Source organism: Lepidochelys kempii, chromosome 2, assembly GCF_965140265.1.
Source record: "Lepidochelys kempii isolate rLepKem1 chromosome 2, rLepKem1.hap2, whole genome shotgun sequence".
Lineage (NCBI taxonomy): Eukaryota > Metazoa > Chordata > Testudines > Cheloniidae > Lepidochelys > Lepidochelys kempii.
Window position 1 is genome coordinate 65,188,350 of NC_133257.1, and position 23,731 is coordinate 65,212,080.

The 23,731-nt window shown below is 41.8% G+C and overlaps 1 protein-coding gene across 3 annotated transcripts in view; it reads right to left on the reverse strand.

The window, feature by feature from the left end:
- Positions 1-23,731, reverse strand: part of CLVS1 (clavesin 1) — a 139,349-nt gene that overhangs the window by 110,629 nt on the left and 4,989 nt on the right. For all 3 annotated transcript variants that reach the window (XM_073331046.1, XM_073331047.1, XM_073331048.1), the window contains one exon: positions 15,294-15,918. In XM_073331046.1, coding sequence (XP_073187147.1) covers positions 15,294-15,682 — 389 coding nt within the window. In that variant the 5' untranslated portion in view covers positions 15,683-15,918. The remainder of the gene's footprint in view (positions 1-15,293; positions 15,919-23,731) is intronic.

Here is a 23,731-nt window from a genome sequence, read left to right on the forward strand (position 1 = left end):
AATTCAATCTCCACTGAATAGAGACCACCAAGAAACAATTTACGGCTGCTTCTCAGCCTATGATCCATGCTGGATTCAAGTCTTAAACCAAGCTGCTCTGGGCTGGATGTGGAAAGGCTGAAAGCACCAAACTTGAACATCTCATCTGAAGGATACACCTACATCATTTCTGCAACCTTCTCCAGAATGGGGTGTGAGCCCACTCAGAGTCATTTATGCAAGTGGAACTCACTGACCCCATAGGGACATAATATGGCACTTTTTAAAAGAAGACATTTAGTGTAATAAGTACAAAAATGACACTGTGCTTGCTCTTTCATTGTGCCTGCACAAGAAATGTCAATTTGCATACATAAATGCCACAGCTTGCAGCCAGGCCCATTGCACTTAACTTTTAAGGTTTGGCCATAAACCCATCCAGACTGAAGTCAGTTGTAAGACTTTCACTGACTGCAGTAGGGACAGGATTGAGCATTTAGCCCTAACTGTATTTCTAACTTTAGCCAATTTATCTCTAATTATTAGGCATTAAGATGAGACATCCATGGGGGGGGGGGAGTACTGATTAGCTCATATTTGCCTATGGCAGGTTTCTTGCCCATTTCTCTGAAGCTCTGGTGTTGGCCAATGTTACAGACAGGCTATAGCACCAGGTGGACTATGGGTGTGATTCAATATGGCAATTTCTATCTTTCCCATGTTTGGGACCTTTCACTGTTTCCTATGAGCCATAAATTCAAAATCAAAATTATGAGTCATTTAGGGCTTGCAAAACCAAAATTAGAATCAATGTGGTTTTGACAAAATCAATACCACTAGACTGCTTCAGCCCATTTCAAATTTCCACCAACCACAAGTAGAAACTTCAATAATATTTTATATTAAACATAACTAACAAGGATACTAAATGACTGATGATTTTTTTAAACTTAATGTTTTACAATCATTGCATAGATAAATCCCTTACTGTGGATGTAAAACTGTAGTTAATCAGTTCTCTCTCTCTCTCTCTCTCTCTCTCTCTCTCTCTCTCTCTCCCTCTGTGTGTGTGTGTGTATACAGAGAGAGAGAGAGAGAGAGAGAGAGAGAGAGTTTAGCCAAAGAAAAGGCCAGTGTTACTGACTAAGAACACACTGTCTGGAATACGTGTGTTCCATTCGTGCTAAACTATGCAGTAAATTTGTGATGTGCCCAACATTCACTAGGAGTAGGTTGACCTCAACAAACTAATATTAACTTGTGATCTACAGTACGTAGGCTTTGATCCATGGTCTCCAGAAATGAAGAATTTGTGAGGTATCCCATAGCTCCACTTGCCCACCATAAATTTTTCTTGCCCATTAGCCTACGAACTAATTTAATCTCTCTAGGTATTTCATGATAATAAAATAGCCATTTATTATAACAGACATATTTATATTAGTAGTTTATGATGAGCAAAACTAGGCCAGGTTTATGAGATGGCAAAAGGAACCATTTCAGATTGTCTCTTCAGGAAATGTTATTATTTCCTGAAAGGCGGTGGCTGGAGTAAGGAATTCATACTGCCCACCAGCTTCATAAGGATCTGAGCAGCTGGATCATATTCAGAGATCCAAAGAAGGAGAAAGAGAGATGCTAGGATGATGTCCTGTCTGCTATCCATAAATTCCATAACATATTAGGGGGTAGGTGGGTCCTTAACTTGGCATTTCAGTTTTACACAGATTTACAATTGTTTCAGGGTTACAAACTGTTACAAGTGAGGCGAGGGGATGGGAGTGTGACGTTACACTCCATATTCTTCATAGAAATATTGTTATGCTATGAATATGACATAACTAAGATATGTTTTATGCAAGATGGGTCATGTGAGATATCATTGGAAAGGTTATGATTTACTGAATGTGATTATCCAATTTGTATACACATATTCTGTATCTAAAATTAGTAATATTGACTATATAACAATTACAACTCTGTGTGTATTTGGGAAACACCCACCAGACAGCAGGCCATCAGCCTTGATGGGCCATTAGGAAGAAACAATAAGACTTTGAAGATACTAATCTTGCTCCTTCTTGAGAAGCTTGGACGTTGCTTTGACACTACAAGATTAGGTGGTCATGTCATCTGGTACTAAACACCATCTTGGACGTCTAGGGATTTTCCACTAAAAGGAATGGGAGGTCAAGACTGGGAAACAAAAGGTTGCCACCTTAGGTAAATTCCATTTAAGGCTGGGGAGTAAGTTGATCTAGGTTCACTCTTCACTGAATCCCCACCCAGGATGACAGCTAGAAAGATCTAAGAAACAAAGACACAAGGTGGGTGAGCGATGGGGAGAGTTGAGCCCGGGTTGGAAAAGGGATCTGGTCTGTGAATATGGTGTCTAAAGATTTAAGATGCAAGCAGGGTAGCTATCCTTCAAGAATTTCTGCATCCTGCCCCAAAGCAACATTTATGGTGAGAAATTACTTCTTGAAACCAATCTATTTAAGATCTTAAGCTTAGTATGCATGTTTTGCTTTATTTGCTTAGTAATCTGTTTTGTTCGTCTGCTCTTCCTTATAATCATTTAAAATCTGCCTTTTGTAGATAGTAAACTTGTTTTTGTTTATTATAAAACCCAGTTTGTGCAATTTATAACTGGGTGGGGGGCAAGAAGTTGTGCATATCTTCCTCCACATTGAGGGAGGGGTGAATTTATGAGCTTCTGTTGTACAGCTTTCTCTAGGGTGCAAGACAATATTATTTTGGGTGTACTTTCCAGAGGGGAGCTGCACTTGAGTGCTGGGCAATTTCCTAGCTGAGTCTTCCCATAGAGAGCTGTTTGCAGATTCCTGTGTGATTCTACAGCTGGTGCATCTCTACCTCTGTGTGTGTGCTGCCAGAGGCTGGAGAGCCTGATTCAGCAAAACAGGGAGAGGGAGCCAAGGCTACTGGAACAGGCAGGCTCAGTGAAACCCCAGTACATCAGGTGGTACCCTAGAAAGGGGGTCCAACCCATTACAGGGGGGGTCTTGAAAATCACCAACAAGTGTGTTACAGAGTTTATGGACAGTCCTCCATGGGACATTCCCTAAGTCAGATGACTGCGAGGCGGTGACTAGCATGTTTCCTCATTGGCTATTGGGTGGGGGCTTTGACCTCCAGGAACTCATTTGGTCATTGGCTAACTGCTCTATATCAAAGGCTTCATCCAGTGTTGCTGTCTGTGGGCAACACAGCTTATTCAGTCCCTCTAGCTATGAAGAACATTCCTCCTACTCTGCTCCCTTTAGTGTAACCCCACACCCCAAATCCATACATGACAGCAAGGGATAGGGGGAATTAAAACTTAGAATACTTTCAGTTGGAACAGGGTGATTCAAAAAATGTACAGAAACGATTCTGAGACCGAAAGGCAACATTGCACACAAATGAGAAGACTCATGTACATTTCTTTTAGAGATGGGAAGAGAGGGAATGTTGCTCAGAAACTCCACAGCTGGAGAAGAAATATTTCATGTGGTTAAAATGCTGGACTGAAATTCAAGAGACTTGAGTTCATTTTCTGACTCTGCCACAGATTCACTCTGTGACCTGGAACAAGTCACTTCATCTCTTTGTGCCACAGCTCCCCATCTGTAAAATGGAGTTGATAGTATTTCCTTTCTCCCACCCTCCAATTAGCTTCTCTATTTAGAGTGTAAGGTCTCTTTGGCAGGGATAGTCTCTTACTGTGGGTTTCACAGTGCCTAGCACAATGGGACTGTGATCTCGATTGGATCACCTAAATGCTACTGTGATATAATTAAATAAAGTTAATAATAAATGTTTGAACTGGCTTGTTCGTCAATGATCACAGCATTGCCAGCATTATTCTACTGCTGCTTTATAAGTATAACACAATAGGCAACCACCTATTTGTGTACTGCTGTCACTATAAGAGTTTTGGTATAACTATATTTATATTCCATATTTAGCTCAGTTTATATTTTATTTTACTCTTGGCTGTTGTCTATATATCATCTCCCTGCTTACACATTCTACACTTTACCAAAGCATGGTAAATAAAAGCTTCAGTATTTACAGCCTTACTTGATTCTTGTATCATTGAATGGGAAGGCGCAGTAAACAATTTATATACCTACCCCAGTGGCATTGTGATACAGTCAATATTTCCAGATTAACAGCCCTGAGAGTATTCCAAGAAGTATATTTAAAAATCTTGGGGCTAGATCCTCAGCTGCACCAAAACAGTGCTCCAGTGTAGCTGGTGGGGATTAAGGGGGAAAGTGGGTTTATACCAGCAAACTAATCCTGGATGTAATGGCCGCAAAGAGACCAGAAACAGTCAGGGATAGCCACAGCACAGTGGTGCTTTGGCCATGCTTCCTGTCCCCAGTCACACTCCAGCATGCCCCCTATGCTGTGTCTTGGAGGTTTGGAGCAAGTGGCACAGGGCTGGTCACACCATCCCTGGGATTCCCCTACATGAAGATATAGCCAGATTTCAGACAATGGACAGGATCTGGATTTTAAAGTCCACAGATAGTGAGATCACTTCCCCCACCATGGAAATACAAATACCTCTGAAGATAAAAAGTGCACACATAATTTCCCTTCTCCCTCACCTATCCTGCATGTCATTCCTCTCAACATACTTGTGCACAAATCCTTTAATTCCTGGAATTTCCCCCTTTTGGGAAATGCCAGCAAATCAGTGTTGATTACTTTGGAGGACTATTTCTTGAAACCTTGTCTGAATATAAATTCTGTACTGCAAAATGACTAAGCACATAGTAGGATGTAGAGACATACACTGCATCCCATCGTCCTCTCACAACAATTTGAACATCTCCATTATTAGATAGCTGCATACAGGTCTGTAACGGTGTGTCACCCACCACTTGTGAGCGCCCCTTCTGCTCAGGCATGTCTGAGGTCTTTAAACCAGTCCTGGTCCTGGTATCAGGCCGCACCCCCAGGGCTTTTTCCCTGGAGGCAATGGTTTTGCCCCTTACTTTGTTCTGGCCCCAGCTCTCCAGCTGGGCCTGCTGACCATACATTCGCATTCTCTGGGTATGTTGCTGTCCAATTTTAGGCCCTTCATCAGTGGCCTGGGGGGAAGGGAGAGGACATGGGCCCGCCCACCCAGAGACCCTAAGAATTGCAGCCACATGCCATCTTGTCCCTTTAGCAAAACTGCCTTCAGTTCCCAGGGCCACTTCCCCACAGCCCCAGCCTTCATCAATACCTTACCCTGAACTTAGGGGCCCTGAGTACAGAAGGATATTGTGGGGACCCAGACAGAATCCCAGGAGCAGTGGGATACAGTTGGGACCCAGACAGATTTTCAAGGTCAGCCAGTTATAGTGGGAATCCGGGCTGTACCTCACAGTGAACAGGTTAGTGTAGGTCACCGCAAGGGAAAAAGGTATGTCAGGCCAGTTCTATCAGTTCCCTCCTAAGTGTTGATGAACTAACTGAATAGCTGGAGCCAATGGAGAGTGAGGTGGAGGGTCTCAGGTGACAGAGAGAACAGCTGGCCATGGATTTCCAGTTTGCTAAGGAGGAGAAATAATGCCTGCTCCACCTGGTATATTACCTCAAGACAGAAGTGGAGCCTTGGCATTCAGGGATGGACGAACTGTGGCGTGCAGAGACCCTGAAGTCCCAGAGGCAAAGGTGAACTGAAAGGACTCTTAAATGCTCTCTAGGTAAGAAAGACCTAGGAGAGTAGACCCTGACTAAAGGGGGCAAAAGGACAGTGAAAAACACTCTCCAGACAGAAGTCTGGGAAGGAGAAAACCTTGCTAAAGCAGGGCAGAAGACAGCAGTAGAACCCTACCCCAATCCTGTCTGAGGGGAGAGGTGTGTGATAGGGTGGACTAGGCCCAGAAACCCCCTGCTGGAGGCCTTAGCATCCTCCTACACCCCGTCCCAGGAAATAGCAGAAGAGAAGTCCTCCAAGCAGCCTAGAGTGGTTGTGGAGAAACAGCCAATTAGAGAGGCTGCAGGGAGCAGGCAATCAGGGCACAATCAGGCCATATAAAAGAAGCTGCAGAACAGAACAGAGTCAATTGCTGCCTGGAGCTGCAAAAGAGAGGACTGTGTTCCTGGATGGCTGAAAAAGCATCCGGACTACAGATAGCTTGGCGCCGCCAGGGACTGGGAGCGGGGTGGGCGGGGGACAAAGGAGCTACTGGCTGGCTGCTGGGACTAAGTGACCCTGGGGAGGGCTGCAGGAAGGTAGTGTCTCCAGGGAGGGAGCCCTGCGGGTATAGTTCCATACCAGGGCCAGGACTACTTAAAGACTGAGCCCATGGAGGGCTAGTGAGACACCAACCAAGGGGTACTGAGGTAGACCCCTGGTGGACTGTATGTCCCGGAAGGGGTTTGTTCTGATTCACATACAGGTAGTGTGTGTGTGACTCAGCCAGAAGGCTGAGTCACTGAAAAAACACATGAGAAACCATTGACGGGGTCACCAGAACTGAAAGACAGCAAGCACACCTAACCAGAAGGGGGCACATGTGAGAGGTGGGTGCTTCTCTGTTATAAGGCCCAAACCAGCGTCATGCACTTACTAGATACCAAGACCAACAGGGATCTTGTAGTCATCATCTTTGGAGGTGTGCACCAGGCTGTGAACACTAAAGTTCAGATCTTCAAAGGTATTTAGGCACCATAGAGGATATGGGCCTAAGTGCGGGAAATGATGACTATAGCAAATAACTTAACATCCAAGCTATCCTCAGTGGTTGCATTTTTAAGTATGAGAGATACATAAAGCACATAGAAAATATTAAAGAATTGGGAACTAGATATTGGAAGAGAATTTGGTTTCATAAAGCATCTTTAAATACAAGGTATCCTACACCACTTTCAGATACACAGTCTGCTAACATAATCCTCATGTTCTTTACTCAAAGTACTTTATTGGTTTATCCTTTTCAAATGCTTTTGTCTGAACTAAAATAATCCAACCCCAAATGCTTTTATCTAAAAGCTAGGGGGCAAGGCCCCCTCTTCAGCCTAAAGCATCTGCTAGAAATAAACCTTCAATGACAGGCACATCATGTACTGTGTGTCTATCTAATAAAGGACATTCTGGGTTTACATCTTTTTTGACTGTTTTTAGAGTAAATCACCAAATAGTTTGAATTTTGATGCACCAATGAATTATGTTTTAAATGAACTGTATAAAGCGTTCACTGAAGGAAAATAAGTGTGTGTGTGTGTATCAGTAGAGAATAATAGGAAGATGCTGGGCATTCATTTCTTGTTATTTCACTCATTCATCCTATCTAGGGCATCCTCAAATTGCCACCCAGTATTTCCTGCCCAGAATTGCAGGCACTGTTCCATCCAAAGAAATGAAGGGCTTTAACAAAGTGAAACTGAATTTAAATTGCGGTGGGTGGCTAGAAATCGCTTGGATTAGAATGAGCAATTTTCTATAGTTTTTCTGTTGGATCAGAGCTTACTCCTTTTTATTACAGTTTTGAAATGAATTTTGAGAAATATTTTGGAGAAAGATTTTAGATTTCTTTATGAGCTTAAACTGTTTTGCTCCTGTTTGCACTTATACAACAGAGAATTAAGATTTGGCCAAGGAAACCATATTCACAAATCTTTCATATTCACAAATCTTAAGAAGCTGTTTCCTAGGAGGATAGGTCAAGATTAGAGGTGGAGAAAAAAGGAGTAGGAATGGAGGAAGAAGGAAAGTCCAGGTTGAAAAACAGGTACCTGGAGGGAACAGTTGGAAAGAAACTTCAGAAGAGGGAATAATAGAGTTGGAGAGCAAGGGGCAGAAGAAAGGAAGAGCCAGAGGAAGAAAATGGGAAGATACCATAACACATCATTAAGATTAAAGAGAGAGAGGCAAGAAAGAAGATAAAATAAACAAAATGGAGAAAACGAGACAGGTTGGAGGGGAAAAGAAAAGGAAAGAATTAAAGGTAGAATTAAAGCTGGGTGAAAATTTTCAGCCAAAATTTTTTTTTGTCAAAAATGCAGATTCAGGTTGACTGAAACATTTCACAGATTTGTGGGGAATTTACTGAATTGTTGCAGCCGGGAAAAAAAATCCTGAAAAAGTTGAAACATTTCATTTCGACACTTTTTAAATGAAACATTTTGACTTTTCAGTGGAAATGAACTTTGTTTTAAATTTCAGTTCAATTTTGTTTTTAAAGAAAGTTTTAAAGACCTTGAAAATGATATAAAACATTTTGCAAAAAGAAAAGGAGTACTTGTGGCACCTTAGAGACTAACCAATTTATTTGAGCATAAGCTTTCATGAGCTACAGCTCACTTCACAGCTCACGAAAGCTTATGCTCAAATAAATTGGTTAGTCTCTAAGGTGCCACAAGTACTCCTTTTCTTTTTGCAAATACAGACTAACACGGCTGTTACTCTGAAACCTAATAAAACATTTTGTTTTGGATTCAATGAACTATTTCGTGGGACTTGAAATGGAATTTTTCCAAGTTCTTGGTTTGACCAGCACACTGAAAAATCAGTTACTCACACATTTCTAGTTGAAAGTAGATGGAGAAGAGGAATTAAGTGAAGACAGCAACATCTTATAGGTTAGTGGATTTTATTCTTTTACATGTAGTATCTCCCTGGCAGTCATCCAAGAGCAAGGGTTTAATTTCGTCTTCTGCCTGCTTCTTTTTTGAACTCAGGTATTGAACTGTGTAATGCATTTGCACTACTCCGATACAGTATTTGCTGAATTCTGCTCTTTGGTAAGATATTGAGATGCACATCAGAAGTGGTATTGGGGATGTAACTAATTTTCATGGAACAAGCTGCATAGTAATCAGCTCCATTAGGTAAGTGTAACAAACATTTGCATTGCACTAAGATGATCGTTCAAAGCTATCAGTGTTGTTCTGAACTCAGACAAGGCACCTAAGTTGTGCAACGAAGGGCCTGATTCTCCTCTCACATCACTGTAAACTTAAATCAGGAGAAGCTCAATGGAGTTACAGGAATTGGACCTTGTGGTGGGGGAAAGGGACCTGGACATGGACATAGAAGGAGCAGGCACCATTTGTATCTCTTCAGTGAAAGAATTTGGAACTCAGTAAATGAAACAGTACTGGGTAAAAGAAGAAGCAAGGGCATGAGGTTCCAATTTATTTTATAGGCTACGTACTTAGTAACCTAGTGAGGAGGGCTTTAAACTAGGTTCACCAGGGGAAGGAGACCAAAGCCCTGAGGTAAAGGGGAAGTGGGATACCGGGAGGAAGCATGAGCAGGACAGCGCAAGAGGGGAGGGCTCCTGCCTCATACTGAAAAAGAGAGATGATCAGCGAGTTATCTCAAGTGCCTATATACAAATGCAAGAAGCCTGGGAAACAAGCAGGGAGAATTGGAAGTCCTGGCACAGTCAAGGAATTATGATGTGATTGGAATAACAGGGACTTGGTGGGATAACTCACATGACTGGAGTACTGTCATGGATGGATATAAACTGTTCAGGAAGGACAGGCAGGGCAGAAAAGGTGGGGGAGTTGCATTGTATGTAAGAGAGCAGTATGATTGCTCAGAGCTCCAGTATAAAACTGCAGAAAAACCTGAGAGTCTCTGGATTAAGTTTAGAAGTGTGCGCAACAAGGGTGATGTCATGGTGGGAGTCTGCTATAGACCACCGGACCAGGGGGATGAAGGGGACAAGGCTTTCTTCCGGCAACTAATGGAAGTTACTAGATCGCAGGCCCTGGCTCTCATGGGAAACTTCAGTCACCCTCATATCTGCTGGGAGACCAATACAGCAGTGCACAGACAATCCAGGAAGTTTTTGGAAAGTGTAGGGGACAATTTCCTGGTGCAAGTGCTGGAGGAACCAACTAGGGGCAGAGTTCTTCTTGACCTGCTGCTCACAAACTGGGAAGAATTAGTAGGGGAAGCAAAAGTGGATGGGAACCTGGGAGCAGTGACCATGAGATGGTCAAGTTCAGGATCCTGACACAGGGAAGAAAGGAGAGCAGCAAAATACAGACCCTGGACTTCAGAAAAGCAGACTTTGACTCCCTCGGGGAACTCATGGGCAGGATCCCCTGGGAAAATAACATGAGGGGGAAAGGGGTCTTGGAGAGCTGGCTGTATTTTAAAGAATCCTTATTGAGGTTACAGGGACAAACCATCCTGATGTATAGAAAGAATAGTAAATATGGCAGGCGACCAGCTTGGCTTAACAGTGAAATCCTTGCTGATCTTAAATACAAAAAAGAAGCTTACAAGAAGTGGAAGATTGGACAAATGACCAGGGAGGAGTATAAAAATATTGCTCGGGCATGCAGGAGCGAAATCAGGAAGGCCAATCACACCTGGAGTTGCAGCTAGCAAGAGATGTTAAGAGTAACAAGAAGGGTTTCTTCAGATATGTTGGCAACAAGAAGAAAGCCAAGGAAAGTGTGGGCCCCTTAATGAATAAAGGAGGCAACCTAGTGATGGAGGATGTGGAAAAAGCTAATGTACTCAATGCTTTTTTTGCCTCTGTCTTCACGAACAAGGTCAGCTCCCAGACTACTGCACTGGGCAGCACAGCATGGGGAGGAGGTGACCAGCCCTCTGTGAAGAAAGAAGTGGTTCGGGACTATTTAGAAAAGCTGGATGAGCACAAGTCCATGGGGCCGGATGTGCTGCATCTGAGAGTGCTAAAGGAGTTGGCGGCTGTGATTGCAGAGCCATTGCCCATTATCTTTGAAAACTCATGGCAATCAGGGGATGTCCCAGACAACTGGAAAAAGGCTAATGTAGTACCCATCTTTTAAAAAGGGAAGAAGGAGTATCTGGGGAACTATAGCCAGTCAGCCTCACCTCAGTCCCTGGAAAAATCATGGAGCATGTCCTCAAGGAATCAATTCTGAAGCACTTAGAGGAGAGGAAAGTGATCATGAACAGTCAGCATGGATTCACCAAGGGCAAGTCATGCCTGACTAACCTAATTGCCTTCTATGATGAGATAACTGGCTCTGTGGATGAGGGGAAAGCAGTGGACATGTTATTCCTTGACTTTAGCAAAGCTTTTGACACGGTCTCCCACAGTATTCTTGCCAGCAAGTTAAAGAAGTATGGGCTGGATGAATGGACTATAAGGTGGATAGAAAGCTGGCTAGATTGTCGGGCTCAATGGGTAGCGATAAATGGCTCCATGTCTAGTTGGCAGTCGGTATCAAGCAGAGTGCCCCAAGGGTCGGTCCTGGGGCCGGTTTTGTTCAATATCTTCAATAATGATCTGGAGGATGGTGTGGATTGCACTCTCAGCAAATTTGTGGATGATACTAAACTAGGAGGAGTGGTAGATACGGTGGCAGGTAGGGATAGGATACAGAGGGACCTAGACAAATTGGAGGATTGGGCCAAAAGAAATCTGATGAGGTTCAACAAGGATAAATGCAGGGTCCTGCACTTAGGACGGAAGAATCCAATGCACCGCTACAGACTAGGGACCGAATGGCTAGGCAGCAGTTCTGCAGAAAAGGACCTAGGGGTGACAGTGGACGAGAAGCTGGATATGAGTCAACAGTGTGCCCTTGTTGCCAAGAAGGCCAATGGCATTTTGGGCTGTATAAGTAGGGGCATTGCCTGCAGGTTGAGGGACGTGATCATTCCCCTCTATTCAACATTGGTGAGGCCTCATCTGGAGTACTGTGTCCAGTTTTGGGCCCCACACTACAAGAAGGATGTGAAAAAATTGTAAAGCGTCCAGCGGAGGGCAACAAAAATGATTAGGGGTCTGGAACATATGACTTATGAGGAGAGGCTGAGGGAACTGGGATTGTTTAGTCTGTGGAAAAGAAGAATGAGGGGGGATTTGATAGCTGCTTTCAACTACCTGAAAGGGGGTTCCAAAGAGGATGGATCTAGACTGTTCTCAGTGGTAGCAGATGACAGAACCAGGGGTAATGGTCTCAAGTTGCAGTGTGGGAGGTTTAGGTTGGATATTAGGAAAAACTTTTTCACTAGGAGGGTGGTGAAGCACTGGAATGTGTTACCTAGGGAGGTGGTGGTGGAATCTTCTTCCTTTGAAGTTTTTAAGATGAGGCTTGACAAAGCCCTGGCTGGGGTGATTTAGTTGGGGATTGGTCCTGGTTTGAGCAGGGGGTTGGACTAGATGACCTCCTGAGGCCCCTTCCAACCGTGATATTCTATGATTCTATGATACTTGGTAACTTGCAAGTTATTATTTTGGGAGGTGGGCATGGGTGAAGTGGGAAAGATATTGATTTGCTCTGAAGAGCAGTTATGATTTCTCATGTACACTAAATCCATATTTGACACTTTTTAAAAGTATGCCACTGTAATGACTTTGACATCAATGGAGCTATTTCTGATTGACACCAGTGTAAATGTGTAGACAAACAGATCCTGAATTTGGACCTAGTATATCATTATGGCTATAAAGATCTATTGTGGGCTGTTATGTAAATGCTTGGGTTTTTTAAACAATTTGTTATTGATGTTACATACAATGGCTCCTTTGGATATGTGATTTATATGGCTGTATGAATGATAGTCAGAGCTATGTGTAAACACATACACATACATACTCCAGTCACATCTCAACTTCAATGGAATAATGGTATTGTCTTTTGAGAAGGAGAAAACACTGACAAAGATACTTATACTTTGCTAAACCTGTTCCTTTGAAAATCAACATCTACTGAGGCAACTTTACTCAGCATGATCAGAAAATAGATAGTTAAATGGTCTATTCCAGTAGGTAGGTATCTGGCTGTGTTGCATTATGACCCCTGCTACAAATGGGCCCAATATGATTTTTCTGTAGCTGAAATTCATCTTGGGATGATAGAAAACTCTTATTGTCACTATGCTCTCTGCGTTTATTAAAAATATCGACCTTGTGAGCACAGATAGAATTTCCAGTTTCCAGTCCTCAACTTGCATTTTCTATTTTCTTCGCTTTAGTGCTTTGGAAACTCTTGTTCTGATACGTTTAATTACTGCTCACCCTCCTTTTTACAGTGCCCACCCCTAAACACAGGTTTGTTAATCCCTATATATGTATTAATTAAGAAAATAAACCTACTTGAAAGAGACTGAGTATGGCAGCACATATTTGGCCAATAGCTGTTTCGGAGGGTGGGGAGAAGGGCATCTGTTTTCTGGCAAAAACTCAACTTTACAAATATTGGGCAAAAATGTACACATTCCATGTACACATTTAAGTCAATGGGAGTTTTGACATTGACTTCACTTGGGCCAAGATGTCACCCAAAGTGAATAAACTACTTTTTCACATGCAGAATAAGATAGCTGAATGAATTTATCCTGAATTTGCACGTGCAAAGGTTAATGACACAGACATCGAGTTTTTCATACATGATAACGTATGGGTAAAAAAGATGTTCAAAAAAACTTCAAAAAATGCAAAATATAGGCACAGCTCTAGACTTGCCTACTAATTCCTGAGTTTGAAAGACATACTTTTACTCTTGAGAGAATTCTGCACCCAAAAAACAAAAATTCTGCACACAATATTTTAAAATTCTGCAAATGTTATGGTCAGTAAATAAATGTGGAGGCTCCAGCCTGACAGTGGGAAGCATAGGCCACTGGCTGAATGGAGGTAGGAAATCACCCTGCACACACACCCCTTGGGGACATGTACTTGGCTGCACCCAACACTGACACAGCGAAAGGGCCAGGCTTGCCCCAGAGTGCCCCCCTGAAGTGATTTCACTCTCTACCAACTGCTCCGGGCACCCATGCTGCTGGGGAGAGGCACAGGACCGTTCTTGTGACTTGCCTTTGCTACCCCATCAGAAAGTCATTTTGCTGCAGGGAAGCAAGGAAATCTGTGCGTGACATGAATTCTGCATGGCCAGTTGCACAGAATTCCCCCAGGAGTAACAAACCCCCCATCTGACCAGCACTGAGTTTTCGGGTTAAAATCTTAATCCTGATATAGATTACACTGCTTTTGGGCCTTATCTTTATAATGAGCCATCCCAAATCCCTGGAACAGAACAGTGCAAACTTTGGGAAGTTCAAAATTTGAATTTGGCCTTTTGCAGCTTGAGCTACCCTGCATTAAAATCCTGTATTTTATTAAGTTTCTCAACCTCATCTTGCAGGCAGAAGAACTGCAGGGGAGTGACTTGAGAAGAGAAAGATACTGTGAGAAGAACATTCCAGATCTGCCCCTTTCATATATGTCTTTACCACCTCAAAGGGGTAGAGAGAGCTGAATAAATAATCACATTAAATTTTAATATCATTTTATTTTAGGGGTTGGAAGAGATCTTTGGTTGTAACACATTATAGCAGAAATATGAAAATATCCTTTGCCTGATTCTATCTCCCAAATATCTGACTTACCCACAGGCACCAAAGTGTGTAGAAATTAAGATGCCGTTCTTGTGAATATTTCATTCAGAGGCTGTACTTTCTGGAATGATTAAAACCAAGACTGTATCCCCTAGAGGTGTGGAGCCAGAACAGGTAAGGTAAATGCCCTGTTGTAATGGGGAGTACTCTACACACTGGTCTTGAGGGGGTTGAATTAGGCCAGGCAAGATTAGAGGGTTGGCCTGATTTCCCATACCAACCACTACAGAGTGGTACTACTAGGGGTAGTGAACTAGAAGACTGCCTGAGTCACTGCAGGAGTGACAGGGTCAGGGTGTCAGGTGTGAGGACTGCCTAATGCCACCTGAACAGAAAGACTTTGAAGTACTCCACCTTGGAAGGGAAAACCCCTTAGTGACCTGACCAGAGGGCTGAGTCATGAAGAGGAAGCTGCAGCTCCTGGGCTGAGATAGGGGCCCCAGTGTGAGAGAGAGACAGAGTCATGGAGTGCAACTGCAGGAAGGGGCATCGGCCTGGAAGAGCTAATCCCCAGAATAGCCAGGAGGGGGTGGGGTTGAGTAGAATAGAGTGCCCCATCACACCTATGTATCACAGTTCATATGAGAATTGTCATGTGGTGACAAATTGTCAGGTTTTTGCTCTCAACCTGTTCGGCTCATGTCTGACATTACTAAAGTTATGGTGTAATAGGTATTAAAGTACTTATTGCAAGAGGCAATTGTCTGGCTTAAATCTGCAAACATTCTGGAAAAATATGAGCTACCTCTTTGAAGTGATGTATAGTAAATCCTCAGTGGCATGGGTATGAGAAATGATAGACAATCACGTTAGATGAAGGCTTTAGTGAAATGGACTCATGTTTAGAATACATGTTTATCAAAATGATCTCACTGCCTAAAATATGGTCATTAATCAACAGTGAACAGGTTTTGTGTGTGTATAAATATATAAGTACACTATCTACATTTACCTACTCTGATCCCAGTTAGCTGCAAAAAGCAGAAGAATCTTCCTGCCATAGTGATCACGTTTTTCCAGCACTCCAGGGAATCCATCAATCAGAGCCCGTTTGATCCCAGGATCATCAGCCTTGAAGTTTTTGAACATATCCAGATTTAACTGGCGGTACTGGAAGTACTGGGCCAGCAGTCTGAAGGCATCTGTTTGGTGAAACTTTCTGGCTCGGAGAAATCTCAAGATGAAGGCATCATCTGTACGTAAAAACCCAATGTCAGGCCTGGTGATGATCATGTCCCTGACTTGTTGGATATCCTGATGCAAAACATCTGGGTTTTCATTCAGTTCTAGACGGGCTTTCTCTATAGTCTCTGGACTAAGTCCAGTTTGTAAATGGGTCATCTCTGCAAAAATCTCTTTTCCAGATCCTTAACTTCAGATTATTTAGCAGGAGAAATGCTGATCCCATTCAACTAATGGTCTGCTGTAAGCATGATCCATTCAGAAGCTTTTTGCTCCCCAGCTGTTTGAAAAGGATTGTTCGAGGGGCTTTTTCATCTCCTTGCAAGGAGGTATAATTTTCAGTTTGTATGTAGTGTAATCCATCCAAAAGCAAGTGTAGCTTATTCCATCACTCACTAAAAAACAAATATATATAAAAAACATGGATTATATATGTACTGAAGGCTTAAATGAATGCACTTCTGAGCTCGAATACAATAATCACTGCACTGCTTCTGTATTTAAAGTATTCAGAGGATAACAACCAAATAGTCTTTGAGTGGTCAGTTAGCCTAATGCTATCATTGACATCTTGAATACATAATATATAAGTATCCGAGAAAGACAGTCTGATGAACTTAGCATTATATTGAGCATATAGCAATGGCAATGTTATACTGGTTTAGTACTAGATTATTCTTTCTCAATTATCTTAGAAATAATAATGTAGAAAGGCCAGCACTTCATAGCCAAGCTATATTACTATTATGCTTTTCCTGTGATACAAGTCTCTTCCAGGGCCAGCCTGGAGTGACAGCTGTAAAAATAATGGCAGCTCATAGTTTACTGGTCTGTTTTTTCACCCATGATATGACAAAGTGTTCTGTTCTGATGAGCCAGGCTAAAACAAAAAAGCAACATTTTTAGCCTTTTAAATAAGCAAATTTCCACTTTTCATGATGAATCTAGTATTTTTTTAAAGGTTGGTTTATCACGAATACTATCTTTTCATAAGTTTCCCTTTATCCATTTATTCCCTGTGTTTATAACTTTTCCCTAGACTTGTGCAGAGAACCATGATAAAATTGTGAACACCATGGCAGCTGGGGTCATTTGATACATGGAGACCACGCTCAGAAAAATTTTCCATTGAGGGTTTTCATTTTTTAAAAAGTTCTTCCTTGTTTTTTCCAGTGGTAACACTTGTTTGAGCCAATGATCTAGAGGCTTTGTCTTCACTGCCATAAAAGGTGTGTTTTCACCATGTGACAACTAAGGTGTGTTACCTCTTGCTGTAAAATCCTACTGGAGACAAGGCACTGTAGTTTTACAGGGGTAAACTAGGCGAGGTCAACTGCAGGTGGGGAGAATATAGTGCTGATCTCACCTAGCTTTCTCACAGTAAAAATTACAGGTGCCTTGTCTCCACTAGGATTTTATGACTGGGTAGCTCAGGTGTGTAAATTATGCCACTAAAAGAATCCACCTTTTCTGGCAGTGAAGACATAGTCAGCATCTCTTTAATTGCCAGGTGCAGAATAACATCACTAGCAAAGTTTAATGCTCAATACAGACTCCCAACTAACTGATATTCCTCCAGCAATGTTCTTCCTGGTGAGCATCTCTCTCTCTCTCTCTCTCTCTCTCTCTCTCTCACACACACACACACAGTCTCTTCTCACCTCCCAGTCCCTTGTCACCTTCTCTCTTTCCTTTTAATGGTCTTTTAAGTAATGGTGCTTATCTTCTTAAAAGAAAAGAGTATCTAATTTGCTTAGCCCAATGATCTAGAAGTTCAAAACACAAAGTCTCACAATGAATATACTGTGAAATGTGTTTGATAATTCTAGCATTCCAAGCTTGATGTTTTAATAGTTAAGATGATAATTTTATTGTAGATTTCAGAGTAACAGCCGTGTTAGTCTGTATTCGCAAAAAGAAAAGGAGTACTTGTGGCACCTTAGAGACTAACCAATTTATTTGAGCATAAGCTTTCGTGAGCTACGCGAAAGCTCATGCTCAAATGAATTTTATTGTAAGCTCTTACTTTCAGTATCTTGTAATTTTTCTGGAAAAACTTTACCATTTGTGTTTAAGTTTTTCATACTTGTTCTTAGCTATGCTTATAAAAAAAAAGTCCTGGACTGCTACAAGCATAACAAAAAATGCCACAGAATCTTCTTAGGAGTTTCACCGGTGTAAATCAGGAGATACCTCCACTGAAGTCAATGTGTGAAGTAAGATCAGAATCAAGCCCAGTTTTTCAGCCTTTACAGAAAAAAAAAGTTCAGATTTCTCTTTTGAGATTGAATACCTGAAAAGGAGATTGGTTTTAAAATGTAGACACTACATACCCCTCAGTGAGGCGGCTACTTTATTAGGTTTGAAAAAGGTTGTTTGAAAAATAATGGAGTTTTAGGGAATGTCTACACTGCCATTAAAACCCATACCTGGCCTATGCTTGCTGACTCCAGCTCGTGGGGCTCAGGCTAAGGGACTGTTTAATTGTGTGTGAATGCTTGGGCTGGAGCCCAGGCTCTAGGACCCTGAATGGCGTGAGAGTCCCAGAACTCAGGCTGCAGCCTGAGCCTGAACGTCTACACCACAATTAAACGGCCCCTTAGCCCAAGTCTCATGAGCCTGAGTTGGCTGGCACGGGCCAGCCATGGGTGTTTAACTGCAGTGTAGACATACCCATAGACAGTGACATTGGGTGCAATTTGAGGTAACTCCATTGATGTCAATTGAGTTACACTGGTTTAAAACTGATGCAGGCTGCACAAGAACAAGGCCTTTGTTTTTTAAGTAAAATTTCAAACTTAATGTGGCATTAGTTTTCTTGCATTTAATAAGTTTTTAATTATAATTGGTGGCATTTAACTTATTTAAAACTGACACCCCCTAACATCGGAGTGTTGTCTAAGAAGTGGTATATCAGTTTCCAGTCTGTTTTAGCAGTGGCTCAAAATCCAAAGAAACACATGGGACCAGAATTTTTGCTGCTGTAAGGTCTGCTAAGCAGAGGAGGGGTGCAGTCAGGGAGCCAATTAAAACTCCCTAATTCTCAATCTGCAGCAGCTCTGACCCTACCCCTGGAGTAAATTAAAGCAGCCTAGGAGCTACTCTGATTTATGTCAATTGGATATGGTTCTAAGGGATGATACGCCAGCTGAGAATTTGTGGAATAGAACTTCACGCTGCCCTGCTCCTTTCCTGCCCCTTGCTTCCTTCACCATGTCTCCATTGTTAGAGTCTGGGCACATTCTTGGTTGAGTTGAGACAGCCAGATTCTGCCCCTCACCAGTGAACAGGGGCAAGAAATGGGGGAAAGAATCTGTCTCATTATATTTATTTAGTTTTTTAACACTACTGTTCTTTCAGATTCTTAAAGTATGGGTGGAGGCTTTACGACTTACAGTCTGTTTTACATGACTTCTGTACAACAAGCATCACAAATGATGCCACTTCTTAATATGAGTATTATTTTTATTACCTTATTTAGGTTATGGAAGCGCCCATAATGTGTTAAACACATCCAGAGGGAGACACAGTCCCCACTTCACGAAGATGGTGGTTGCCAGCAAGCGATTTAGAAATACCCAATGCGATTAAGACCATTTATTTTCAAATACATTTTACAGTTTGTTCCTATAGATACAAGCTTCTTACCCTACTGAACACTCTGATCAATGGGCTAAACAGAGTTTTTCTGAACTACAGTATTGGTACTGCAAAATAATCCACAGCACATATAAACAAAGCATTAACTGTCAGAATTCCATTAGCAATCATGGGACTCGTTCCACAGCTGTTGTAATTTGCTGTAGCTATGCTGATTTACACCAGCTGATGATTTGGCCCCCACGGTATTTACATTAGTAACATGCATTAATGCCAGAGAGCTACCCAATTTAATTGTCACTCTGATTTCTCACATGGTACTGAGCTCTTGAATTCCTAAATATGTAACAGATGCACATTCCCCATCATCATACCCACACGTTGCCATTTTCCCTTTCTCCTCTTGGGTTGTCTACATCTCTAGCTTGTGTAAAATGCTCCAGATTGTTCCCCCCCTCTGGAATGGTGTTGCTGTGCAATGGCAAAACAGAGCCTTTGTTCGGCAAGAGCATTGCTCAGAACATATTATGACTTCTTCCTCTGCTGGGGCCCTTTCACAGCTTCTTAAATCGGCCCTCCAAAGGAACAAAGCCCAGATATATACCAGGAAAAATAATGATCATTATTCAAAACAATAAACATTGAACGAGAAGTAATTATTCATCACATTCGCCATTTTTTATTTTCAGTGTGTTCAGTTCCCAACAAAATTCAGAGAAGGGGCAGGATGCTTGTGATACTGAAAATATACTGGTTTCTCCAGTCAATGGCCTGTGATTTTGCCTGCTATGAGGGACCTGTGTTTATTTTATAGTAGTAATAATAATAATACTGTTGGTTCACAGCACCTTATTCTGTAATATTCTGTGTGACCTTTCTGGATTTCCCCAAAGACAGGCGACCCCCCTGCCAATACCCAGGAGACCTACCTCTATGCTGTTGTCCCACCATGAAGTATCTAGCAGAAAGAACTGTATCTAGGAGAAGGAAAACTCTGATTTCAAATGGGGACAGACAGAGATTACTTAGCTTCTTCAGGCAAGTCTATCTAGGAGAAGGAAACTCTGATTTCAAATCTGAGCAGCCCAAGCTCATTAGCCGTGGAAGGTAAGAGGACAAGGGTGGAACCACGGATACCTGTTCCCAGCGGGATATGACATGGTGTTCCCATGAGTGGGATAGAGTGGGTTGGCCTAATAAGCCACTGTTACTTATTATAGAAACAGTACAGCAAGCCAGACTGACTTATGTGGATTTTGACCAAGGCTCATCATGCCTAGCAAATGGAAATATTAATGGATTTTTGGATAACAGCTGGAATGTTAGAACTCTACTTTCCCCTAGCCTAACTGAGCTAGAAGCAGAGGAGTTACAGAAGTTACACGTTTCCCTTGCTGCCTTACAGGAGACACATTGGCTGGGTACAGGAGAGTTGACAGTTAAGAATTATACTATCCTTTAGTCAGAACATTTAAGTGCACAAGTGAAGCATAGGCATGGGGTTGCTATAACAGTGGACAAGAGAACAGTTACTTCAATGAACAACTGGAAACTGATGTCTGAGCAGATTGTCACTACTGCCTACAATGAACTATGCATCATTGTGATCTGTTGTTATGCACCATCATAGGAAGAGGATCATAGGATGTTGTTATGCATCAAAACAGGAAGAGAAGCATGGATTTTATCAACAGTTGGATGGCACTGTAGATGAGATTCCTTGTTATAAGATCCTGATAATGGGAGATAGAATGCAAAGGTTGGTGACGGATAAGGTTAGCAAATGAACAGTGTTGGACCACATGGCATTGGGATGACAAACCATATGAGGAAAGGTTAATGCTGTGAGATGCACAATCTAGTTATGGGTGGTACTTGGTTTCAAATGACATGCCCAAAGTTACATGGAATTCATCGGATGAGCAAACCAAAAACCAGACTGAGCACATTATTATCAGTAAAAGGGATAGATGGTCATGGTAGGATGTTAGTCTATAGAAGCACCAGCTGTAGCTGTGATTAACTTAATCCTTCCAATTAGTAGTTCAAGTCCAAGAAAAAGATGGGTGCAACTGGAGCCAAATTTGGCCTTGATAGATGAAAGAGTAACAGGGTGACACTTGGAACGTCTTTCCAGTCATTAATTTGCTATGATGAAGAAATCTCACTATGGAATGGATAGAAAACAATCAAGGGAGTGATAGAAAACACTGCAAAGAAAGTTATTGGAAGGCATAAGCAAACAAAGAAGAGCTGGACAAGCAACAAAACAAGAATATTACAGGAAAAGTGTAAATAAGCAAAGACTGCTGGGAAAGTGGAAGAAGTAAAAGTGTTGGGGAAAGTAATGAAGAAATCACAAAGACTGGGCAAGCAAAAGTTCTGGAAAAAAGGCTCAACAACTATAGGAGGCATCAAGAAAACAAGACATGAAAATGATATACACAAAGGTTAATTTGTATGGAAACACAATCAGGTCAATGATATGAGTAGTAAGAAAGGCAATGGGTGAACTGACAATAAATGCCAAAGAAGGGCTGGAAGTATGGAAGGAGCATTTTGACAAAATGCTCAACCCTGTCATCCATCCAGATGCAAGCATTCTAGACAAACTAGATGAACATGGCAGCTTGCAAGGCACAATGGATATCAGCACTAAACAACCGTTGAAAGAAAGAGCAGAGAAGCAGTTAGAAAATAGGAAGGCTGCAGGAATCGACAATATAACAGCTGAGCTGCTAAAAGTTGGCAGGACAAAGTACTATCAAAACATTAGGAAAAATATACATGAACGTACGGGAGCAAGAGGAGATGCCGGATGACTGGAAATATAATAGTTGTACCAATCCTGAAGAAAGGAGACCTGCCAATCCAAATAATGATCAGTCCTGGGAAAAATGAAAGCAGTTGTTAACAGATTACGGCCAGTTTTTGAGGAGGAGTAGGTGAGGAAGAATGAACCTTCACACCTTGGCAAAGTTGCATTTGATATTCATGCTCCAACAGTTAATGGTGTAGGGGTTGGGAAGTGAGAATGGAGATTATAGATGTTTTCGGTTTTCATGTACTTCTCTCCAAACCAAATCAAATGCTTTTGTGAAGCATTACAGAAAGTAGTAAAACCATATGGAATCCCAAATAGGATAAATGCAATTATAAAGGTTATATATGAGGACTCTTGTAGTGCCATAAGTATTGGTGGAAAATTAAGCAACTGGTTCAAGTTGAAGTTTGGCATAAGACAAGAGGGCATGGTCACTTTTCATCTTGTACTTAACTTGGATGTTAAGAATAGTAAATGAGTTTGGTGGCTGTGATCTAAAGTTAAGCTCTTTAGTTTATGCAGATGACATCATATAGCTGGCAGACATCTGAATTAATGATCAAACTCTGCACACCTTGGAAAATTGGTGTAGTTGACTATATAATAAATGTCAAAAAGATCCAGAGGGTGCATCTTGGAAAATGGACAATAGACAAACTGTGAAATGCAGCAGCAGTGAAGTCATAAAATCATGTGTATCTAGGAAGCTTGATCAGTGCTGATGGTTCCATCAAGGATGAGGTTAAATGATGTGCCTTAGCTACAAGTGCAGCATAGAAGTTGATGAAATGAGAGACTGATAAAAACATTGGTACCAAAGTGAAAACTTATCAAACCAGTATGCTAACACTATAACTCTGGTCTGGCAGCAGCTGCAGAAACAGCTGCATGAAACAGACATCAGAAAGCTGGAAGCAGTGGAGATAAGTTGTCTGGAAGATGACAGGTGTAAAATGAAATGATTTTAAGGCAAATGAAGACATTAGGAGAGAAGGATGTGAAATCTGGGTGCAGGATTGGCTGAAGTAAAAACGATGATGTTGGTGAAGATGCTGCTGAAGATAAACCGCTGACAGGATTTCAAAGAAAATATTACAAATACAACCCAGGTCAGTCCAACCTAGAGGCCAATCAGCTTTTAGATGGTGGGACATCGTATGCATGGACATGACCAGGATACGCTTAGCGGAGGAACAAGCCATGGACAGGAATGCATGATACTGTACTGCTCTCTGTCTGTAAAGATGCTTTGAGATGAGAAGAAGAAGCAGCCCTTATATAGGTCTTTCCATCAGAAGATCTCAAAGTGCTTTACAAAGATGGGTAAGCACGGTTAATGTCATCAGATATGTGGAGAAACTGAAGCACAAAGTTTAAGTGACTTTCCCAAGATCACACAGCAAGTCAATGGCAGAGCCAGAAGTTAGCACTTAGGTATCCTGGGCCATCTGCATTATTTTCTTTGGCATCCTACCAGCTGTTTGTCTCTACCATTGAAATCTTTTCTGTAGCCAATCCTATACCCAGATTTCTTTGTTTGCCTTAAAATCATTCCATCTCCATCTTTCCATCTTCCAGACAATTCTTATCTCTATTGCCCTTCACACTACTACATCTGGCATTATAGCTTGTGAATCATCATTGATAAATTAATGCTATACATTACCAACAATCTGATGACTCCAGCTTTCCAATGATGTAAAACATTTCTCTGGTCCTGTGGGTTCCCATCAAATTAGATATTAACATCACTTCATGTGTATCTTTGAGCACTGCTCTGATTA